The sequence below is a fragment of the Phoca vitulina genome, unplaced genomic scaffold (assembly GCF_004348235.1).
Source record: "Phoca vitulina isolate PV1807 unplaced genomic scaffold, GSC_HSeal_1.0 scaffold20, whole genome shotgun sequence".
NCBI classification, from domain to species: Eukaryota; Metazoa; Chordata; class Mammalia; order Carnivora; family Phocidae; genus Phoca; species Phoca vitulina.
In genome coordinates this window covers 33,130,044-33,148,395 of record NW_022589723.1, presented here as the reverse complement: position 1 = coordinate 33,148,395, position 18,352 = coordinate 33,130,044, and the positions used below count along the sequence as shown (strand labels likewise).

The 18,352-nt window shown below is 38.4% G+C and overlaps 1 protein-coding gene across 2 annotated transcripts in view; it reads right to left on the bottom strand.

The window, feature by feature from the left end:
* The window catches only part of MAP2K5 (mitogen-activated protein kinase kinase 5), a 246,870-nt gene that overhangs the window by 174,952 nt on the left and 53,566 nt on the right, over positions 1-18,352 (bottom strand). For both annotated transcript variants that reach the window (XM_032417743.1, XM_032417744.1), the window contains exon 9: positions 15,948-16,012. In XM_032417743.1, coding sequence (XP_032273634.1) covers positions 15,948-16,012 — 65 coding nt within the window. The remainder of the gene's footprint in view (positions 1-15,947; positions 16,013-18,352) is intronic.

Here is an 18,352-nt window from a genome sequence, read left to right as displayed (position 1 = left end):
ATTGGTATCTGTTAAAGCCGATACCATACCTCTTATATCTTAGCCGATGCGATATCATCAGTTTCCATACTTACAGATACTGTTTCCTTGCTTGTTATATGATATTTTATTCATTGACCAAAAAAAAGTAACTCTGATTTTATGTAAATTTAGAATAAAAATGGAAGTCTTTTTCCAACTCAGAAGTTTTTCCATCTCAAACTCTTAATAGCCAAGCGCCTGGTAGCTCAGTCGGTTGAGCGTCCAACTCTTGATTTCGGCTCAGGTCATGAGGTCACAGGTTGGGTTGTGCACTGGATGTGGAACCTGCTTAAGATTCTCTCTCTCCCTCTGCCCCTCCCCCACTCATGCTCACTCTCTCTCTCCTTCTAAAAAAAAAAAATTTAAATAAATAAATAAATAAATAAAATAAGGAACTGAGCGTTGATTGTACTACATTATGCCAAAAGATTATAAGGCTGAATGATTCTGCAGCCCACACTAAACAAGTGAAAAACACTTCTTTGCCTTCACAAAAGTCAAGTGCATAAATGCATGTGAGTATACACATAAATACAAAAACTTCTTGTTACCTTGTGAGATTAATTTTTAACAGCTCTCGGTATCATCTTTTAATTCAGTGACACGTTTTCAGTAAACATGTAAATTAGCTGTGGTTCAGTTAATGAAAATTTTGTTTTATTGCTTGATCTTTTTAGAGATCTGTTCTCATGGTAGACTTCTTTGGGGGTAGATTTTACCAATATGTCACATACTAAAATAGCCATCCACAGGAAAAAAAGAATCAAATAGTTTCAGGGAAATCAACACTGACAGTTGTTGTCTTCCATAATAGATAAACACATTAGCCAGGCTCTAGCTGTTAAAATAGGAAATCCAAAGTAAACAGCAGTTGTAAAAAGAAGCTTTTATGTAAACTGTACTAGTTCAAATAGCAGTCTACGCCAACCTTCCTTCTGCCTAAAACCCATTACAAATGCTTGACTACCGATTTTAAAATAATTTGTGGTTAAGCAACACAGCCCCCACCCCCCCGCCAAGACTGTGTAAATATCAAATCAAACATGTTATTAGGTTACAGATATTAACAACTGTTTCAAGATGCTGATCATCCATAGGGCATACTAGTTGCTAACCAGGATATGGGGAACCTGGCAGGGCTGGAAAGAGTTCTAGTCAGAGAAAAGCTACTGGGACCCTACATTTGGTCCTTTCTTATTCTAATTACTCTGGTTATATACCCTTTCTGCTCCCACACCTGCCTCAGTTAATGTTGTCACCACTGCCTCCATATTTCTTCCATAAGTTGATGCGGCCTGGTTCAAGCCTTTAACACTCCCCACATCAACTAGAGTAATGTCTTTTCGTATATGGTCTAAATAGCTTAGAGATCGAGGAAGCTACAGTCACAGTGATCTCTTGATCAAAGGTTCAGAAAGAATGTGATAGGCAAAACAGAGAGGCAAGAAATATAAAGCCAAATGATGACAATGAAAGAAATATAGGACTGAGGCAATACGCATGGGAAAAAATAGGAACACCTTGAGGATTAACTACCTGGGACAACTCTCCCCTGAAATGACTTGATTATAATGTAGTATCTGTGCAGCATGGTTTCTTTGTGGAAACTAACAATAAATCACTTTCCAAAAGCAGATACAAAAATGGATATTTCAGAAAACCTCTGTAAACTAGTAATTAATATTCTATTGTGCTTTATAGTTTGTACTTTTTATACAGAAGCTATTTGATTTGCACAAAAGTTTCTTATTCTTAAGCTCGATGGGGTTAAGAACTGCTTCAAGATCCTGATAAGCACTGGAGGATTCAAGTCCTTTGAAGTCAAATCCAATGTGTGCCCCAATAAGCCTGAATGAACGCAAATGCGTTGCTTCTAGATCCTCTAACTCAAGTTATCTTCAAGGTTCTCTGGATATGGTCTGTTTTGATTTTTAAAAAGCAATAGGGAAAATCGATTGAATGACTCACTTTTCAGAGCTGCATTAACTTTTTCAGGCCACTGGGGTACTATTTACTAAATTACCTCTCCTAGAACACTAAATAGTACCCTAGTGGGTCAAAGAGTAAATGCACCTCTGAAAAGGGAGCCATTTATTCCCTTCTTCCCTGTAGTACCAGATGTAATATGTCCCCTATGACAGAAATATTAACCCATTTCCATTAAAAACTCAAGAAATTGTCCCACACTAGAGAAAATGAGTATGAGGACTCTTCCCAAAGCAAAAATCTCTCTTTATAACCCTGTCCACAATACTGTTGAAAAGTCAACATGTACTTATATAACAATACTTGTTTTTTATTCACTAGAGATTGATTTTTAATCAAGACCTCAAAAAATATATAAATTAGAAGCTGATGGTTTTCAGCAGAGATGCATAGGATATCATGATAGCTAGTTTTATCTTGTACTGCAGTATTTTAGAAAATCAGCTCAAGCACTCATCTTGCTTATGAAATAAGATCTACATCACCAACAGCTGTTCTTTCACATATCTCATTACATTACAGGTTATCCCTTTGCCAGAAAAAAAAAAAAATCCCTTGAATAGCAAGTAAGTATATTACTACTTGTAATCTCTATAAAGACCAAAGCCTCTGAATACATTTTTGAGTTGCTTTAGCAATAGCTATTGAGTGCTTTCACACTTGTGAGATACCTCGACAAAGCGAGACTTTAGGTTTTCAGCACTGTTAGTCCCTTACTCTTCTGGAAGATGGCTATGCAATGAAAACAAGACAACTTTAATTTAAGAATCATCCAGCTTCTAATTAAACTGCCATAGGCAGCTGGTTGGATAAGTTTTAATCAGTTTCAATCACCTATTGATTGGTATACTGAAGCCTAAAAAATTAAAAGTAAAAGATGATTGGGGAATTGTCCCATCTCAGAACAACAGTAGAGGCCTCTGTAAATAACTCCTCTTTTAACCATCAGCTAAATGAACACTTCAATACTGCAGTACAAAGTCTTCTGCAAAATTACTTTAACTAACAAGCAGAAATTTATCAGCTTCAGCCAAAATCAATGCTGAAATCAATTTGAACACTGGTTGTGTCTAAAGGGGCTCATTGGCAATTTAGGGAAATTACACCATGTAAATGCCTGTGCTTTAATTGAACAGTTTCATCAACTAGGCTGTGATTGCTGTCCATTCATTTATTTACTTTCGCTGCAGCTACCATTCTGCAAAGGAATGGCTTTTGTCAGGCTGGAGAGAGGCACTTTATCTTCATTTTGTGCACTTTTGTGCATAACAGACGTCATGAAACGGGCGTATCATGACTAGGGTCAAAACAAACCTGAAGGGACTTTTCCTTTCACATAAAAACTGAACAACACCCAAACTACCATCATACCTTCCACCATCCGGGGACAGTCATCTTTAAACCCAGTAACAAGAAGGAATTTGAGTGACTTCCCTGCACATGGCACTGTGTTTCTGTATTGAGAAGCTACGTTTTGGGCAAAAGAAGGAAAAGCATTTGGATTCTAAATTCAATTCGACCACATTCTTTCTGAGGTATCTTTAGTGACTTCCAAAAATATATAAACTGTATTAGATCATTCTCTTCAAACATGAAGCAACATTGTGTTTTATAAAGTCCTTTGAGATTAGTCAAGAGAAAGTGCTATTCTCAAATCCATTCAAGAGACTAAGGCTTAAAGATGTCACATAGACTTTTAAAGATTAAGGGGAGGAGAAAGGGAGAGGAGTCTGTGTGGGAGGAGAAAAACGAACTTCCTTGTAAAGACCAGCAGCCAGAGACACCAACAAGATCCTAAAAATGATTTAAATGCACACATACAAATGCACTCATAAAATCACGGACAAGAAAAAACCCAGAGATATAATTTCTGGAGAATCCTATGCTGAAATGACTCAAGTTTGGAAAGCATTCACATTTTTGACATTGGGTTAATTCAGATTACAAGTTCTAGGGAAGGAGAGAAGAAAGAAGACAGCGGTTCATTGACATGGGTCATCTGTAAGGTACATGTGCCTGATGCATAAAGTAAGGAGTACAGTTGTAGTATATTTGTTAGAACACACCAGCAGAAATTCTTAGGCTTGCACGTTCTTAGTTCCTCATAGAACCAAATGGAATTATTCACAAGGAAGGGCACCAGGAAGGGACTAATGGGTAAGAAAGGATAAGGAAGTTTCAGCGGTGATTCTATCCCCATCTTGTTTTGAATCCTCAGGGAAATCCATTGAGTTTGGTGCTTCAGTCTCTTCACAGGGTCAGATGAGGACAGGGATAGCTATTCTACCCAGCTATATTTCAGTGCTGCAGGGGGCTAAGCCGGGCATGTGATGGTGGCCTGCTTTGGAAACAGAAGTGCGACCACTGTGATTCTGAGCACCTCCTGTGCTTGAGTATGATGGAGGCAGGCAGGGCCTTGGAACCTTCTACTGGGGCTGTAAGGGATGCAGGGAAACTTCCCACTTGTCCTTTTAGTCAGCGACCCCAGCTGTTGTACACCACACTCACTAGGAATTACCTTCCATAAAAGTTAGAAGGGAGAAGAAATAAATGGTGTCCAGAAACTTAACTCAGTACATGTTCGTGGTAAAAATTCATTCTGGAATTTAATCCCATGTATGCTTTTCTCTGCCACTCTAAAGTTTCACTGGCTATCCATCTTGTTGCTGAGACAATGTAAAAATATATTTTATTCACAGTTTTTAGATAACTTTTCTGAAATTTTAATTATGGTTTAATCGAGTTTTATGTTTATTGACTAAGTATATTGTTACATTTTGCTGCTGTAGTTAGCAGTTGTAATAGAATCAGAATGTTTGAGAACCTTATACAATATGTATTTTCCAAATACATTAAGCTTGTTAAAATGCTATATTGATTGTGTCCTAAAGCAAGTTCTAATTTTGTCTGAACATTTTTCACTTCATTATTTGAATTCAACAAACAAAACCACGAAATCTGCTTTTAGCAATAATACTGAACATTATTTTTCTTTCTTTTGCAACACCAACAAGGAAAAGTATGGAAATTTTAGGGTTAAGAGGATAACGTAATACAAAGTCACACTTAAGAAACAAATTAATGGTCCACAATAGCCAAACTGTGGAAAGAGCCAAGATGTCCATCAACAGATGAATGGCTAAAGAAGATGTGGTATATATATACAATGAAATATTATGCAGCCATCAAAAGGAATAAGATCTTGCCATTTGCAACGACGTGGATGGAACTGGAGGGTATTATGCTGAGCGAAATAAGTCAAACAGAGAAAGACATGTATCATATGACCTCACTGATATGAGGAATACTTAATCTCAGGAAACAAACTGAGGGTTGCTGGAGTGGGGGGTGGGGTGGGAGGGATGGGGTGACTGGGTGATGGACACTGGGGAGGGTATGTGTTCTGGTAAGCGCTGTGAATTGTGCAAGACTGTTGAATCTCAGATCTGTACCTCTGAAACAAATAATGCAATATATGTTAAGAAAGAAGAAAAGAAGAAGAAGAAGGTAGCAGGAGGGGAAGAATGAAGGGGGGGAAATCGGAGGGGGAGAAGAACCATGAGAGACGATGGACTCTGAAAAACAAACTGAGGGTTCTAGAGGGGAGGGGGTTGGGAGGATGGGTTAGCCTGGTGATGGGTATTGAGGAGGGCACGTTCTGCATGGAGCACTGGGTGTTATGCACAAACAATGAATCATGGAACACTATATCTAAAACTAATGATGTAATGTATGGGGATTAACATAACAATAAAAAAAATTTAAAAAAAAAAAAAAAAAAAAGAAACAAATTAATGTTTAAAGAAACTTTATGCTTAACTCCCACAACCAAAGCATCTATTGCTACTTCCCTTCTAATTTGGTCATCTGTTCCTCCAATTTAGCGTTAGTGCACAAATCAGAACCGAAACATGTTTCACTCTGGTAAGGTGAACAGAAACACGGTCTCTTACATCTAACTAACCAACAACAGAGCAATAAGGGAAAAAAAAAACCAAAAAACTGTGGCAGAAAGTTATACACATTAAATGCCTTTTGGACTTTCCAGTGAATTATTTTCCCAAAAAAGCAATTTAAGTAAATACCCTAGATGCTATGGTGTACAAATATTTGCTTGTGCTATATGCCAACCAAGAGACTACATTTTTCTAACACATCAGATAATGTAAAATACCAAAAAAAAAAAAAAATTTTTTTTAATGTGTCTTATAAATCAAGAAATGTACCACCTCCACTAACATAACCATACAATTAATCTAGGGATTCAATTATTAAATTCTAAGTTTTTGATAAGGAAAGAGACCCAAAGGTAGAATAACAAGGAATGTTGCAACAGCTCTGTCAGCCCAGAAATGATTGTTTTAAAACATCTATTAAAAAGCCTCTAAAATTAACTAGAGATGGTATATCACTGACTTTCAGAATTATATATTTATATCTTATATCCAAAAATAATTTGGATTAAAAATTAGGAAACTCAGAGACTGAATGGCAAATAGAAAACCCCTGGCTTGGGGCACCTGGGTGGCTCACTTGGTTGAACATCTGACTCTTGATTTCGGCTCAGGTCATGATCACAGGGTGTTGAGATCAAGCCCCATGTCGGGCTCTGCACTCAGCACAGTCTATTTGTCCCTCCCCCCCACCCCCCGAGTCCCTCCCCACTACTCGTGCTCAGGGGCTCGGGGCTCTCTCTCTCCCTCTCTCAAGTAAATAAACAAATAAAATCTTAAAAAAAAAAAGAAAACCCCTGGTCTGAGTTCTAATCTTCTAAAAATAGTATATATTTAAGATGCATGACTCGATGTTTTGATACTGAGTTCTAGGCTTGATTTGACCTTGGGCATGCCCTTAACCCTTCCAAGCTTTAGCTTTCTCACTGGTAGAAAGGGGGTAACCTTCTTAAAAAGGATTCAGCAAGGTGTGACAGATCCAGCATGATCAAGCCTCTGCCCATGTCTCTGCTCTCCCCTGAGCTCACTCTACTATGGCCACACTGGCCTAGACACGACATGTTCATGCCCATCTTCGGGCTTTCGCCAGAGTGGTTCCTCCTGCCTGGAAGGTTCTTCTCCCAGATTTCCCCACACCTGACTCCTTGCTGTCCTTTAGGTCTGAGCTTAAATATCACCTCTTCAGAGAAGCCTTCTTGAGCAACTATTTTACATTCTTTACAGCACCTGCTAGGTCTGATATCATCCTACTTGCAATCATTTCCTTGATTACTGTCTGTGTGCCCCATGAGTGTGAGCTCCGGGAGCACAGGGAACTTGTCTTATTCACTGCTGGCCTGCAAGTGCTCAGAGCAGTCCTTGGCACAGAGTGACAGTAAGTACCCTAGACCCTAGAACAACACGGGGGGTAGGGGCACTGAGCCCTGTGCAGTCAAAAATCTGCATATAATTTCTGACTCCCTGAAAACTTAACCACCAATAGCCCACTGTTGACTAGAAGCCTCACCAATACATGAACAGTTGATTAACACATTTTGTATGTCACATGTATTTATACTATATTCTTACAATAAAGTAAGCTAGAGAAAAGAAAATGTTATGAGATTCATAAGGAAGAGAAAATACATTTACAGTGCTGTACTGTATTTACTGAAAAAAAAATCCACATATGTGGATCCGTGCAATTCAAAACTGTGTTGTTCAAGGGCCAACTGTATTTATTCAATGAATCAATGAATATACAATAAGACAAACTTTTAAAGAACAAAACCAAGCACCACGTGATATAATATTTTTACAGCAGGTGAATGCTGAATTAATTCTGGAATGTCAGTCTTGGGAGTGACATCACGTCACATCAGTCACATCACGTCCAGGTCTAAGTGGAAATTCTTTTCTCAGTGGTTCTGAACACCAGCCATGTTGTTCTGCTTAAGGTAAGAGGGTTCACACCTCCCAGAGCCACCCAGCAACAGAAAACACTCGGTGTCCATCCCTAGGCTGTGAAGAGTCTGCCCCTGCAGGTTTAATTCCTAAATTGCTGACCAGGTTCCTACAATAGGTGCGGTGCAGTGCAGGTGAGGATGCCCACCCAGATTCACGGGACACAACTCTCCTCCAGGGAGGACAGTCCAGTGGGAAGAACAGGAGGACGAGTACATCACTCACTCTAACCAAAAGTAGACTGTCAGAGATAGTCCAGATGAGCAATTTGAGGCTAGCCTTCAGAAACACACAGAGCAAACCTATTCCTCAGTCGACAGGAATGCTTTTCTGACTTTTTGAAAAGTCAGCTGTCATGGAGGTTCTTAATTTCCTCTTCTTCAGGTAAAAGCTGGCCAATTCCTTCAACCACGTCTCAACTCAAATACCAGTTCCTCCATGAGGCCCTGACCTGATTCTTCCTGAGGAAAGAGCTAAAACTCACCACCCGTTCCATAGCCCACCACACGGGGCCTGCATACAGGCCACACATACAGACATGCACTCTAGACTGTGAAGTCCCATACTTCCTTCTTCATCCATCTGGACACGGTCCGACAAGAGCCAGGCTGCCCCCACCAGCCAGCAGGGTGCCATCCACACAGCATGTACTCAGAATGAGACTGTTCAACAAATGTATAAAGGAGGATTGGAGAGGCACCATTCCCAGGCCCCCTGACAATTCTCCTCATGCCTCTCTGGCTGGTCTCTGAACTGTCCACATCTCTCTGTAGAAACTCAGTACCCAGAACTAGACACACGAATCCAAAAGTGGCATGCTACAGGATGAAGTCAAATCCCAATGTTGTACCCTCCTGATGAAGCCAGAGAAAGGAAAACTAGATCTCCTCCACCCTAAAAAAACACAAGTGTGCTAATGTTTATCTGGTCACAATCACTTCTGGTTGGGGACTTCCAATTTCTTTACAAAGAAACATTTTTACTAAAATAAAATATTAGAAAGAAGTCTTGCCACTTTAAAACTATTTTTCCCTACAAGGAGATGGTGTTGAAATACTTCGATTCAGCAAATTCTTACTTGAAATATTACCATAATGTATTGATTTTTACCAGACTCAACTGACTGAAAAGTTGTTTGTATAGCAATATTGGCCAAACCAATATACTAGAACAATTTTGTTACCCATAGTAATCAAGTGCATTTCTGAAGTATAATTATACTGTCATAAAAATAAAGCCAAGATACCCTTTTCCAAGCAATAAAACAATAGGGGCTATAAAACAGGAAGAAGAAAAGGCTAAATAAATGAGATTTTTTAAAATTAAATTTAGTGTCTTTTAAGAACACCTCCGCCTCCTCTTCCTTCCCTTAAGCCAAGGTTAGCAGAAAATGATCAATACTTCAATCTCAATAAACTATTTCAATAATAGTTAATTCAGGTGGAAACAGAGTCTGAAAATCTCTGCTCAGTGACCTGTAACATCCTGTCATGTTGGTTGTATGCCAATAATCCATCATTGCCATAATGGATATGAGCACATGTGAAGTTACAGGAACATAGAATGGGGGGAGCAAAGGTGGGAAAGGTGTAGAGAATCACAAGCTCAGGTTCATTCTTCAGACTTTAATCAATACAATATACATTATTGTATGAAACAAACCTCTAACTGTGAATGCTGAGAGCGAAAGAGGGAAACATACATAATTAATTTTATTTGACAAATACTCATTGATTTTCTGAAAATATTAATATCCTTGCTTGTCACATGATACTTTAACACAATCCAGCCATACGTAAGTATTTAATTTTGCATTAAGATGATATCTTGTTTGCTTGTTTAAAATATGATCTTGGCTGCAAGGAAAAGGCTCTTCATTTGATTGGAAATTTAAAGTTAAAATAAATCAAACAATCATGCTGGCTCTTGGGTCAATATCAAAACCACTTAAAAACTACTCTTAATTTACAAGATGTACCTCAGGGAAAAAATATAAAGGAGTGGGGTCACTGATGCAGTGGGCAGAGAAGCAGGGGTCAGACCTACTGCTGATTTGGTTTGGCGCCTTCAGATTGGCCAGTGAAAGAGAAGTGAGAGCTTCCTGGGTACTATGTGGTTCCCAATATTTTCATCAAGGACTCTTCTTTATTATGTTTTTCCCCTCAGGAATCCCATGTTTGGGCATATTTTGTTTACTAAACAGCATTTAATTAGACAGCAATTCATGTGTTTTCTCATTTTACATAACTGACCACCAGAGCTTCTAATCTTCATTAAATACCTCATGTTACTGTAATGAGTTGATATAATTCCAGCTCCAAAACCACAAATGTAACGTTTTATTTGGACTCTACAACCGTATTACAAGGGCAGAATACAACTTATTAGTTCATGTGATCTCAGTCACTCTCTCCAAGGACCATTCTCCCCCTTCTGCCCAACAATATCTCATAAAATGGATAAGACAAAAGAGAGAAGGAGAGACCAACCCTTTGAGAATGATTATCCCCTCCCTCTTCTTGTTGTCTCTGGATGAGTCAAATTAATTCTTAAATAATGGTTTATATCCAATCTTCAAAACACCATGTCGGCAGCATTTAAGCTATGCATTATATCACTGAGAAAATTCTACCCCAAATCCAGGTTAGACCGTTAATGTACTGTAGGAAGGAACTGCAGGCAGAAAATTCATTACTGTTTTCAAACACTTACACACTAGAATACATGACCAAAAAGCTGACAACCTGAGTCTTAGGCTGACTAATTTGCATTAAAGAAAAAAATAAAAGATGATCCTTACATACTTATTGGCTAACTGACTTGTTAGCATGACTTAAGTCCTAAGAGTTAAATATTACTTTATTTCTGGACCCAGAGCTTAAGCAACTCCATCTAACAATGCCCCCAGGGAGCAAAGAACCTGAATGACTGGCCTTCATTATCATAGAATGTTTCCAAAGTAAGTGGGCCTGTTAATTACTTTCATTTCAATGTGACATACTATCCAAAAAAAGAGGACAGTAACTAGTATGTTGGGTTAATGGATACTAAGTACTCAGTTTTAACACCTGAAAGAAAATTAATCATTCAAATACATGCCCTTAGTTTAGAAATTCCTATTCGTCTAGGTGAATGTTCTAAAACAATTATGCAGGCTCTAAACCTAGCTAGATATGGGGAGAATCCAATTAAAGAGCCCTACTAAAACCTGCTTGGGAAAAAAAAAACCCACTTGCCTCATTCTCATTTCAGCCAACATGTATAAAGCATCTTATTCTATCCTTAGGACTGTGCTGAGTACACTAGAAAATACAAGGAAACACAATGGACTCTGCTTGACCTTGAGAAACAACACCGCCTGGGGGAAAAACGCAGAGAGAAGAGGAGAGACGCTAGAATTCTGGCTTTGCCACTGAGTGGCCACATGACTGTGAGTCCTAGCTTTTTCCAGTGGTAAAATGGGCTTAACATTTTACCAGGTGTCCTAGAACAATCTGAAAATAAACTATGATGAAAGAGAAAAATACTCTGGAACTTCTAAAAAATCACTATATGTAAGATACAATAAATCATATTCATGACACAACTAGTAAATAGCAGGAAACATAGAAGTATACTAAGTATCATAATATAATACAGAATTTCTTAAAGTTAATTAAACACAACTCTAACACAGTTCAACATCTGTGAGATGTTTGTAGATGTTCCTCAAAAAAAAAAAAAAAAAAAAAGAGCCCCGTGGTCAAGTAAGTATAGGGGGCACAGGGCTTAATCATTTTTCTATTATTAGTACTACCATTAAGAGTAGCTAACATTTAGTTAGCCAGTCATAGTGCTGAGCCTTTTCTATGCAACATCTCATTTAACCTCACAACAACCTTATGAGATGTTATTATCTCCATTTTACACATGGGCAAACTGAGGCAGAAGACATTATGTAACTTTCCCCAGGTCACACAGCTAGAGGTAGATGCAGGATACACTTAACCATAACACATATTGTTCTCTACTTTCTCAAGGTTTCTGAAATTCACTGTGAATCTCTTAGAGGGGGACAGAGTATGTGTCTTTCCTGAATTTGGGTTTTTTTTGGAGCAACATGAAGCATTTTGGGAAATGGAGCAATAATGAAAGTGCATTCATTTTCTTTTCCTAAATTATTCTTCTTCCTAGGCATAAGGTCTACTTTAGTCTAAAGTATTTCCTTTATAATCCATTTCGCCCAAATTAGTAATCCAAGAAATACCAACTTAAAATTACCTGCCTAGGTCATTATCATAATACAGAGAATAACTCAGCAGGGGACTATGCACAGCATCCACAATACCACTTGGTTTAAATGTTTGGGCCCAGAATTTCATACTGTGTAACTGGGGGGATATCCAGGCTTAAAGGGCAAAAATGTGATCAACTATTAAATAATATATATTGCAGTTACACATGATGTCCTATCCCTTGAAATTCACAACATCCCATCAAGTAAAGCAAATAAGAAAGAAATATTAAACTTTTGCTTTGCATTTATTAGCTTTATTATACTTTATAAGAAAAAAATTAAATAGGCCCATTAGGCATTTTTGTTACCAATGAGTGGATTTTCCAATATTTTCTTCATCTAGTTTATGTAGCATAGCCTGTAATGTAATCATTTTGTTTGAAAAAAATCACAATTTTTATAGTCAACACCATTAAGGTAAATAAACTTAGTATAGGATAAAGTCAATCATAACACATCAGACAGTTTTATAGAGACTTTAGTAAAGTGGATTCTCATTTCTTGATGATTATACCATTTTTTTTGTGAGTGTGCTGAACTAAAAGCCACGGATATAAGAACAATACAACTGAAGCCCAGGCAGAAATGGAGACCAATGATGAATGACACGTGGTTATGCAATTTGGTTATCTTTACGTTCTCTCCTTTTAAGAATCACCTAAACAATAAGATCAATGAAATGTCTTTGTATAAGAAATATACTATGTAAAATAAAGCCCTAAAATGATCATGTTACTGCCACTCACCCTCTGAAAACAACCACTGTCAAAAACATATTAAATCTTACAACATGCGGGGCACCTGGGTTGCTCAGTCAGTTGAGTGTCCAACTCTTGAATTCAGTTCAGGTCAAGATCTCAGAGTGGTGGGATCGAGCCCCAGGTTGGGCTCAGCGCTCAGTGGAGAGTCTGCTTAGGGATTCTCTCTCTCCCTCTCTCTCTGCCCCTCCCTCTGCTTGTGTGTGAGCACACGTGCACACTCTTTCTCTCAAATAAATAAATCTTTTTTTAAAAAATAAAAAGTTAAAAATCTTCCAACAATCATATTGAGCACTAGCAATGGTAGATAAATGAAATCAGGATAAGTTGCATGTTAACACAGCATTCTAGCAGTTAAAGAACTTGCGCTAAAGATGTGTAAGATAATGTGGCCCTGATGAAAGGAGAACTTCTAGCCATGCTTCTTAGCTAAAAACAAGAACAAGGCAAACAGGGAGTTACTGTTTAATGGGCACAGGTTTCAGATTTGCAAGATGAAAAGAGTTCTGGAGATGGACGGTGTTGAAGGTTGCGTAACAGTATGAATGTGCCTAATGCCACTGAACTGAAGGCTTAAAAATAGTGAAGATACTAAATTTTATGTTAAATGTTTCTCACCATAATTAAACAAATAATAAAACATTAACATGATTTAGGGCGCCTGGGTGGTGCAGTCGGTTAAGTGTCTGACTCTTGGTTTTGGCTCAGGTCATGATTTCAGGGTCGTGAGATTGAGCCCTGCATCGGGCTCCACACTCAGCGCAGAGACTGCTTTTTTTTTTTCTTTTCAGAGTCTGCTTAAGACTCTCTCTCCCTCTCCCTCTCCCCCGGCCCCCCCGCGCTCTCTCTCTAAAATAAATAAGCCTTTAAAAAGACAAACAGAAAAAACATTAACATGATTTTATGTTGTAATTTTTCCTTGGTAAATGGGCATGTTATTTCTATTTCTCTGCAACCACCTCCCCTTTTTGTTATTAACCTATGTTTTAAAAGAAAAGATTAAAATCTTAACATCTGGGATATTATTTCTAATAAAAATCATCTGCTGGAGTTTGGTGGTCTTATGTTTCCCCCCTGCTGGAATAAACCAGGACAGTAAATTCACAAAAGGACTTCAATTTAAAAATATGAACATGCTTGAGAGTTAAACATCTGGTTAAACAGAACACATGAATCGGCTAGGCGTCTAAAGAAATGATTTTGGATTCCATCTGAAGTCAATAAAAGGAATCCAGAGAGTTGAAGAGTTGCTAGAAATCTTTCCTGTTTTATTTTATCTGGCTATAAGCATAAAAGCATTAGTAAAAGCAAGGTTGAGGCTTTGAAAATTGCTCCCTCACAGGGAACTCAAGACAAGCAAATCAGAGTGTGCAGGTTCCTTCTTCTTTCCTTCCTAAGGGCACCTGAACCCAAGAACCTTCAGAACAGGGTAAAAATTCAAGTCAGATAAGAGTAAGAAGGAGAAGAGTAAGATGAAGAAATGTTTTTTATGCAGTACTTGCGCTGCTTGGGAAGGAATGCTAGTATATCCAGGGAAAGACAAGAGTGACTCAAACCCATCCGATGTATTAGGCATGAGAATATTTTAAGGGCATGGCCTAAGGATCATGTAAGCAATATGCTGTTATTTAATTCTCTGAATTATCACAGTGGAAGCACTTAACTTTAAGACCAACTACTCACAGTACCCAGACACGAGAGAGGGAACACAAGCAGGGGAAGTGGGAGAGGGAGAAGCAGGCTTCCCATGGAGCAGGGAGCCCGATGCAGGGCTCGATCCCAGGACCCTGGGATCACGACCCGAGCCGAAGGCAGACACTTAACGACTGAGCCACCCAGGCGCCCCTGAACGTAAGTTCTTAAAGGACTAGACTCAGGAGAACAGACTCACATCCTGGCTCTACCTGCAGAGAAGATTGAAGCCCTGAGTGGGTGAATGGGTCAGCTGACTGAGAAGAAGCTTCTAACCCCGAGAAACCTAATTCTATGCCAAGCCTGCATCTGTGTGTGGAAGATGTTCTGGGATTTTAGGATGTGACCCTTCATGGTCACAGGGCAATAGGGCAATTTTTATCTATAGTCATGTGGTTGGCAAACACTTAAACTTCTAAGAACATTAGTAACCAATTATAAATTGTTTCACAACTTTGAAGATATGTATTAATATCAACATTAAAACATCTAAGGTAAAAACACAATCATAATGTGATGCAGAGTTAGTGTATATATGGAAAACAGCTCTCTGGAGGAAAGCTTTATTATTCCCTCAGGGCTTTCTTACAGAGTATGGATTTTTTAATTCCTAGTGGAATATTTTTCATACACCATTGCAGACTATTAAGTACCAGATATTACATTATGTAGTTTAAACTTTGCACTACTGCATGAGAAAGACTTCCCTGTCGAGAGAACTATTTTTTACGGTTAGCATTTTTTAATATGAAAATGAACACTCCTTTAGGGTAAGATCACTGCTACTGGAATTTGGGAGAATTTTATAACTTAACATATTCATCAATGTGTAGAAATTCTCTCAGGGGACTCGGGTGAGGAGAGAAGGAAATACAAGAGGAAGAAGGCTTGTTAATAACTTATGGTGTCAACACAGAGCAAAGCAATGGTATTTATAAGGGCTGTCTTCCACTGGGCACAGCTGTAAAAGGGCAGGGGACTAGCATAGGGTGCCAGCAAGTTTAAAAAAAAAAATGGTGTTAAAGAGTGAAGGAAAAAAATGCATTAAACTTCAGGCCAGTTAAAGGTACGCTTGCTAATGGTGGACTATTAACTGCTCACCCAGGAGAGATGCAGACGCAGAAATATTAAAAAGGCAATATAAATGCACTTTTCCAAGCAATTCCTGAGAAAATAGATGCCTTGCAGAATTTTGGAGTCAAAAGTGGAAATAAAATCTAAGTGCTGGTGGTCATTTAAAAATCTTTGCCACGGAGAACTTGAGTACTCACATTTGGCTAAAGTGGATAGAAAGTTTAAATGAAATCGACTACTCACTTGTAGACTGTGCCTCCGTTGCCATGGCCAAGAGTGTCTCGATACCGTATGTCTTGTTCATTCATCTCCACGAGAAAGAAAGAAAAACAAAAAGGGTGTCATGCTGTGGATGGAAATGTCAAGGAAAAGCAACTCTGGGCCATAAACAACAAGCAGTCTGGGTCATTTCAAGTTCAGCTGCAAGAACGAGAAGATCAATACAACATTTGCTGTCCAATTTATAAAAGACGATACCAAGGGACAAAGTGATGGAAAGTTTAATGACAATTTGTTTGCCTGGGTCATTTCATTAAAGTTTGATAAAAGGTGTCAAAATGGAATGATATAACATAGCTCAAAAGGGTCAGGTCAGAGATACTGATAAGAACACAGTCTCCAGTACTACACATAACCAGTGCCAAATAGTACTGCACATAACCAAAGTCAAACTTGGGAAGACAACACACACACACACACACACACACACACACACACACACACGCCCGGTAATCTAATGCACAATCTGTAAATAAATCAGTCAGGTGACCCCATAGCTAACATTGAACAAACTAACTGAATAATGTTAATGATTTTCCTAAAGGAGATACAGCTTTTCTTTGGAAACAGTAAATTAGTATACAGCGGTAACTGGGTAGAAATAATATTATGCTGACGGAAAAGTGCCAAATGAGTGCACTTTCAAATGCACACACAGTCAAATATCGTAATGCATAAAGGGAAAACATATAAGCATGTGATTCCTATAAACTAAAGTCATTTTCATAATTTAATATGTTAAACAGCATGCACATTTTCCCCGGTTCTGTAAAACTATTACACCACAAATACTACTCTCGTTTGTACCATGAATAGGAGTCAATTATTTTAGTGCCCACAAAATAATGTTTTAGAGTTTTAAAGAACTCCCTAAATTATTTATCAAATGACTTTAAGACCAGTCAGATTACATTTGATGCATTCAGTAATTTTCTACACACTGGTCCAGCTGCTTAAAAATTAACTGCCAACTTTATTCACTAAATGGATTCAATAAAAGTGTTATTTTCCATATAGCTAAAGCTTGGGAAAAGCCATAGTAAGCCATGGGAAAAAAAAAATCAATTTCCAGGGAATTGCACTGCCTTGCATGGGCAGAAAATGGATGGAGTTTTTAATTCAATATCACCTGGAAAAAAATAGTTTGCTTTCAGACCATTATAGTAAAGCTTTAAATATTTTGCTCTAAACATCCACCAATTGAATAAAGCAAGCCTCCATTTATCAAGGGAAATATTTTTCTTCTATACATTTCTGAGGTTGAAGCTTCAGAGAGCTGTGATAATTGGGAGTACAGCGCAGGTACCAGAAACAGCTTCCTTTCCAAGCCGTTCTGCCAAGCCCTAAAAGAATATTGACAGATTAATGTGTAAAGGCCAATTCAACACCCAATTTAATTGTAGTACAACCTGATTGATGCAATTTGCAATCAGCTAATTACTGTATTTAGGGTCAGAGGCAAAATGATAGACAAGTCAGAAAAACTGGCAACTATTTTCTTCTTTGAGGGAAACTTTGTTCTTCATTACCTTTATATTACTAATGCAGAAAAAAGAAACCATATTTTAACCTGTATAAAAGATGGAACATGAAGAAAAGAAAACTTCATTACTCTGGACAAAATAATAAATTTTAAAACAGCAGGAAGAAGAGCAGCATACGAAATGACTTGAGATGCTAAGGTAGCAGAGCTGTTACTGGGTTTACTTGGATCGATGGGTATGAAGGACACACATGTAAACTGTAGTATCTATTTGCCAGTACGAATAGGCTAATTCCTTCAAAGCATTTCTCAAGGCAGTCTGAACAGCACTCTAAACCTCATTTGTACCATTAGCTTGCCTAACAAGCTGCACCCTTATCAGGGTCCAAAGTAAATTTCTAGGAGAACAAACCTCAAAGAGTATATATAGGATTCAGGCTCTAGAAGGACCACACTCTGAGACTGCACCCCTTCCACCACACCATCAGGGCCTTCCAGATAAAAGAACCAGTAGTTTCCTCTCAGAAAAATAGACACGCCGAGACATATTGTTATTACACATTCCAACAGCACACTGGGATGGACCTAGGCCTTTGCAGGAAGTTGGAGGACGAGAAGGCAAAGGAGTAGGTATGGATGTCTCTGAGCAGCTTCAACCATTATAATCCTGATACTGTAGTTTTTTTTTTTACCTCTAATACCCAGGAGGTTGAGAAGTGCAGCAGCCATCCACCCCACATTCCCAGCATTCCAACCTGACCAGGAGTGGTAGGCATCCAACAGGCAACAGGTTGAGAGAGGTTGTATATTGTGTGTCTGTGTGTGTGTGTGTGTGCGCGCGCGAGCGCATCCATGTGCATATGCTAAGCATTGGGTAAGCAAATTC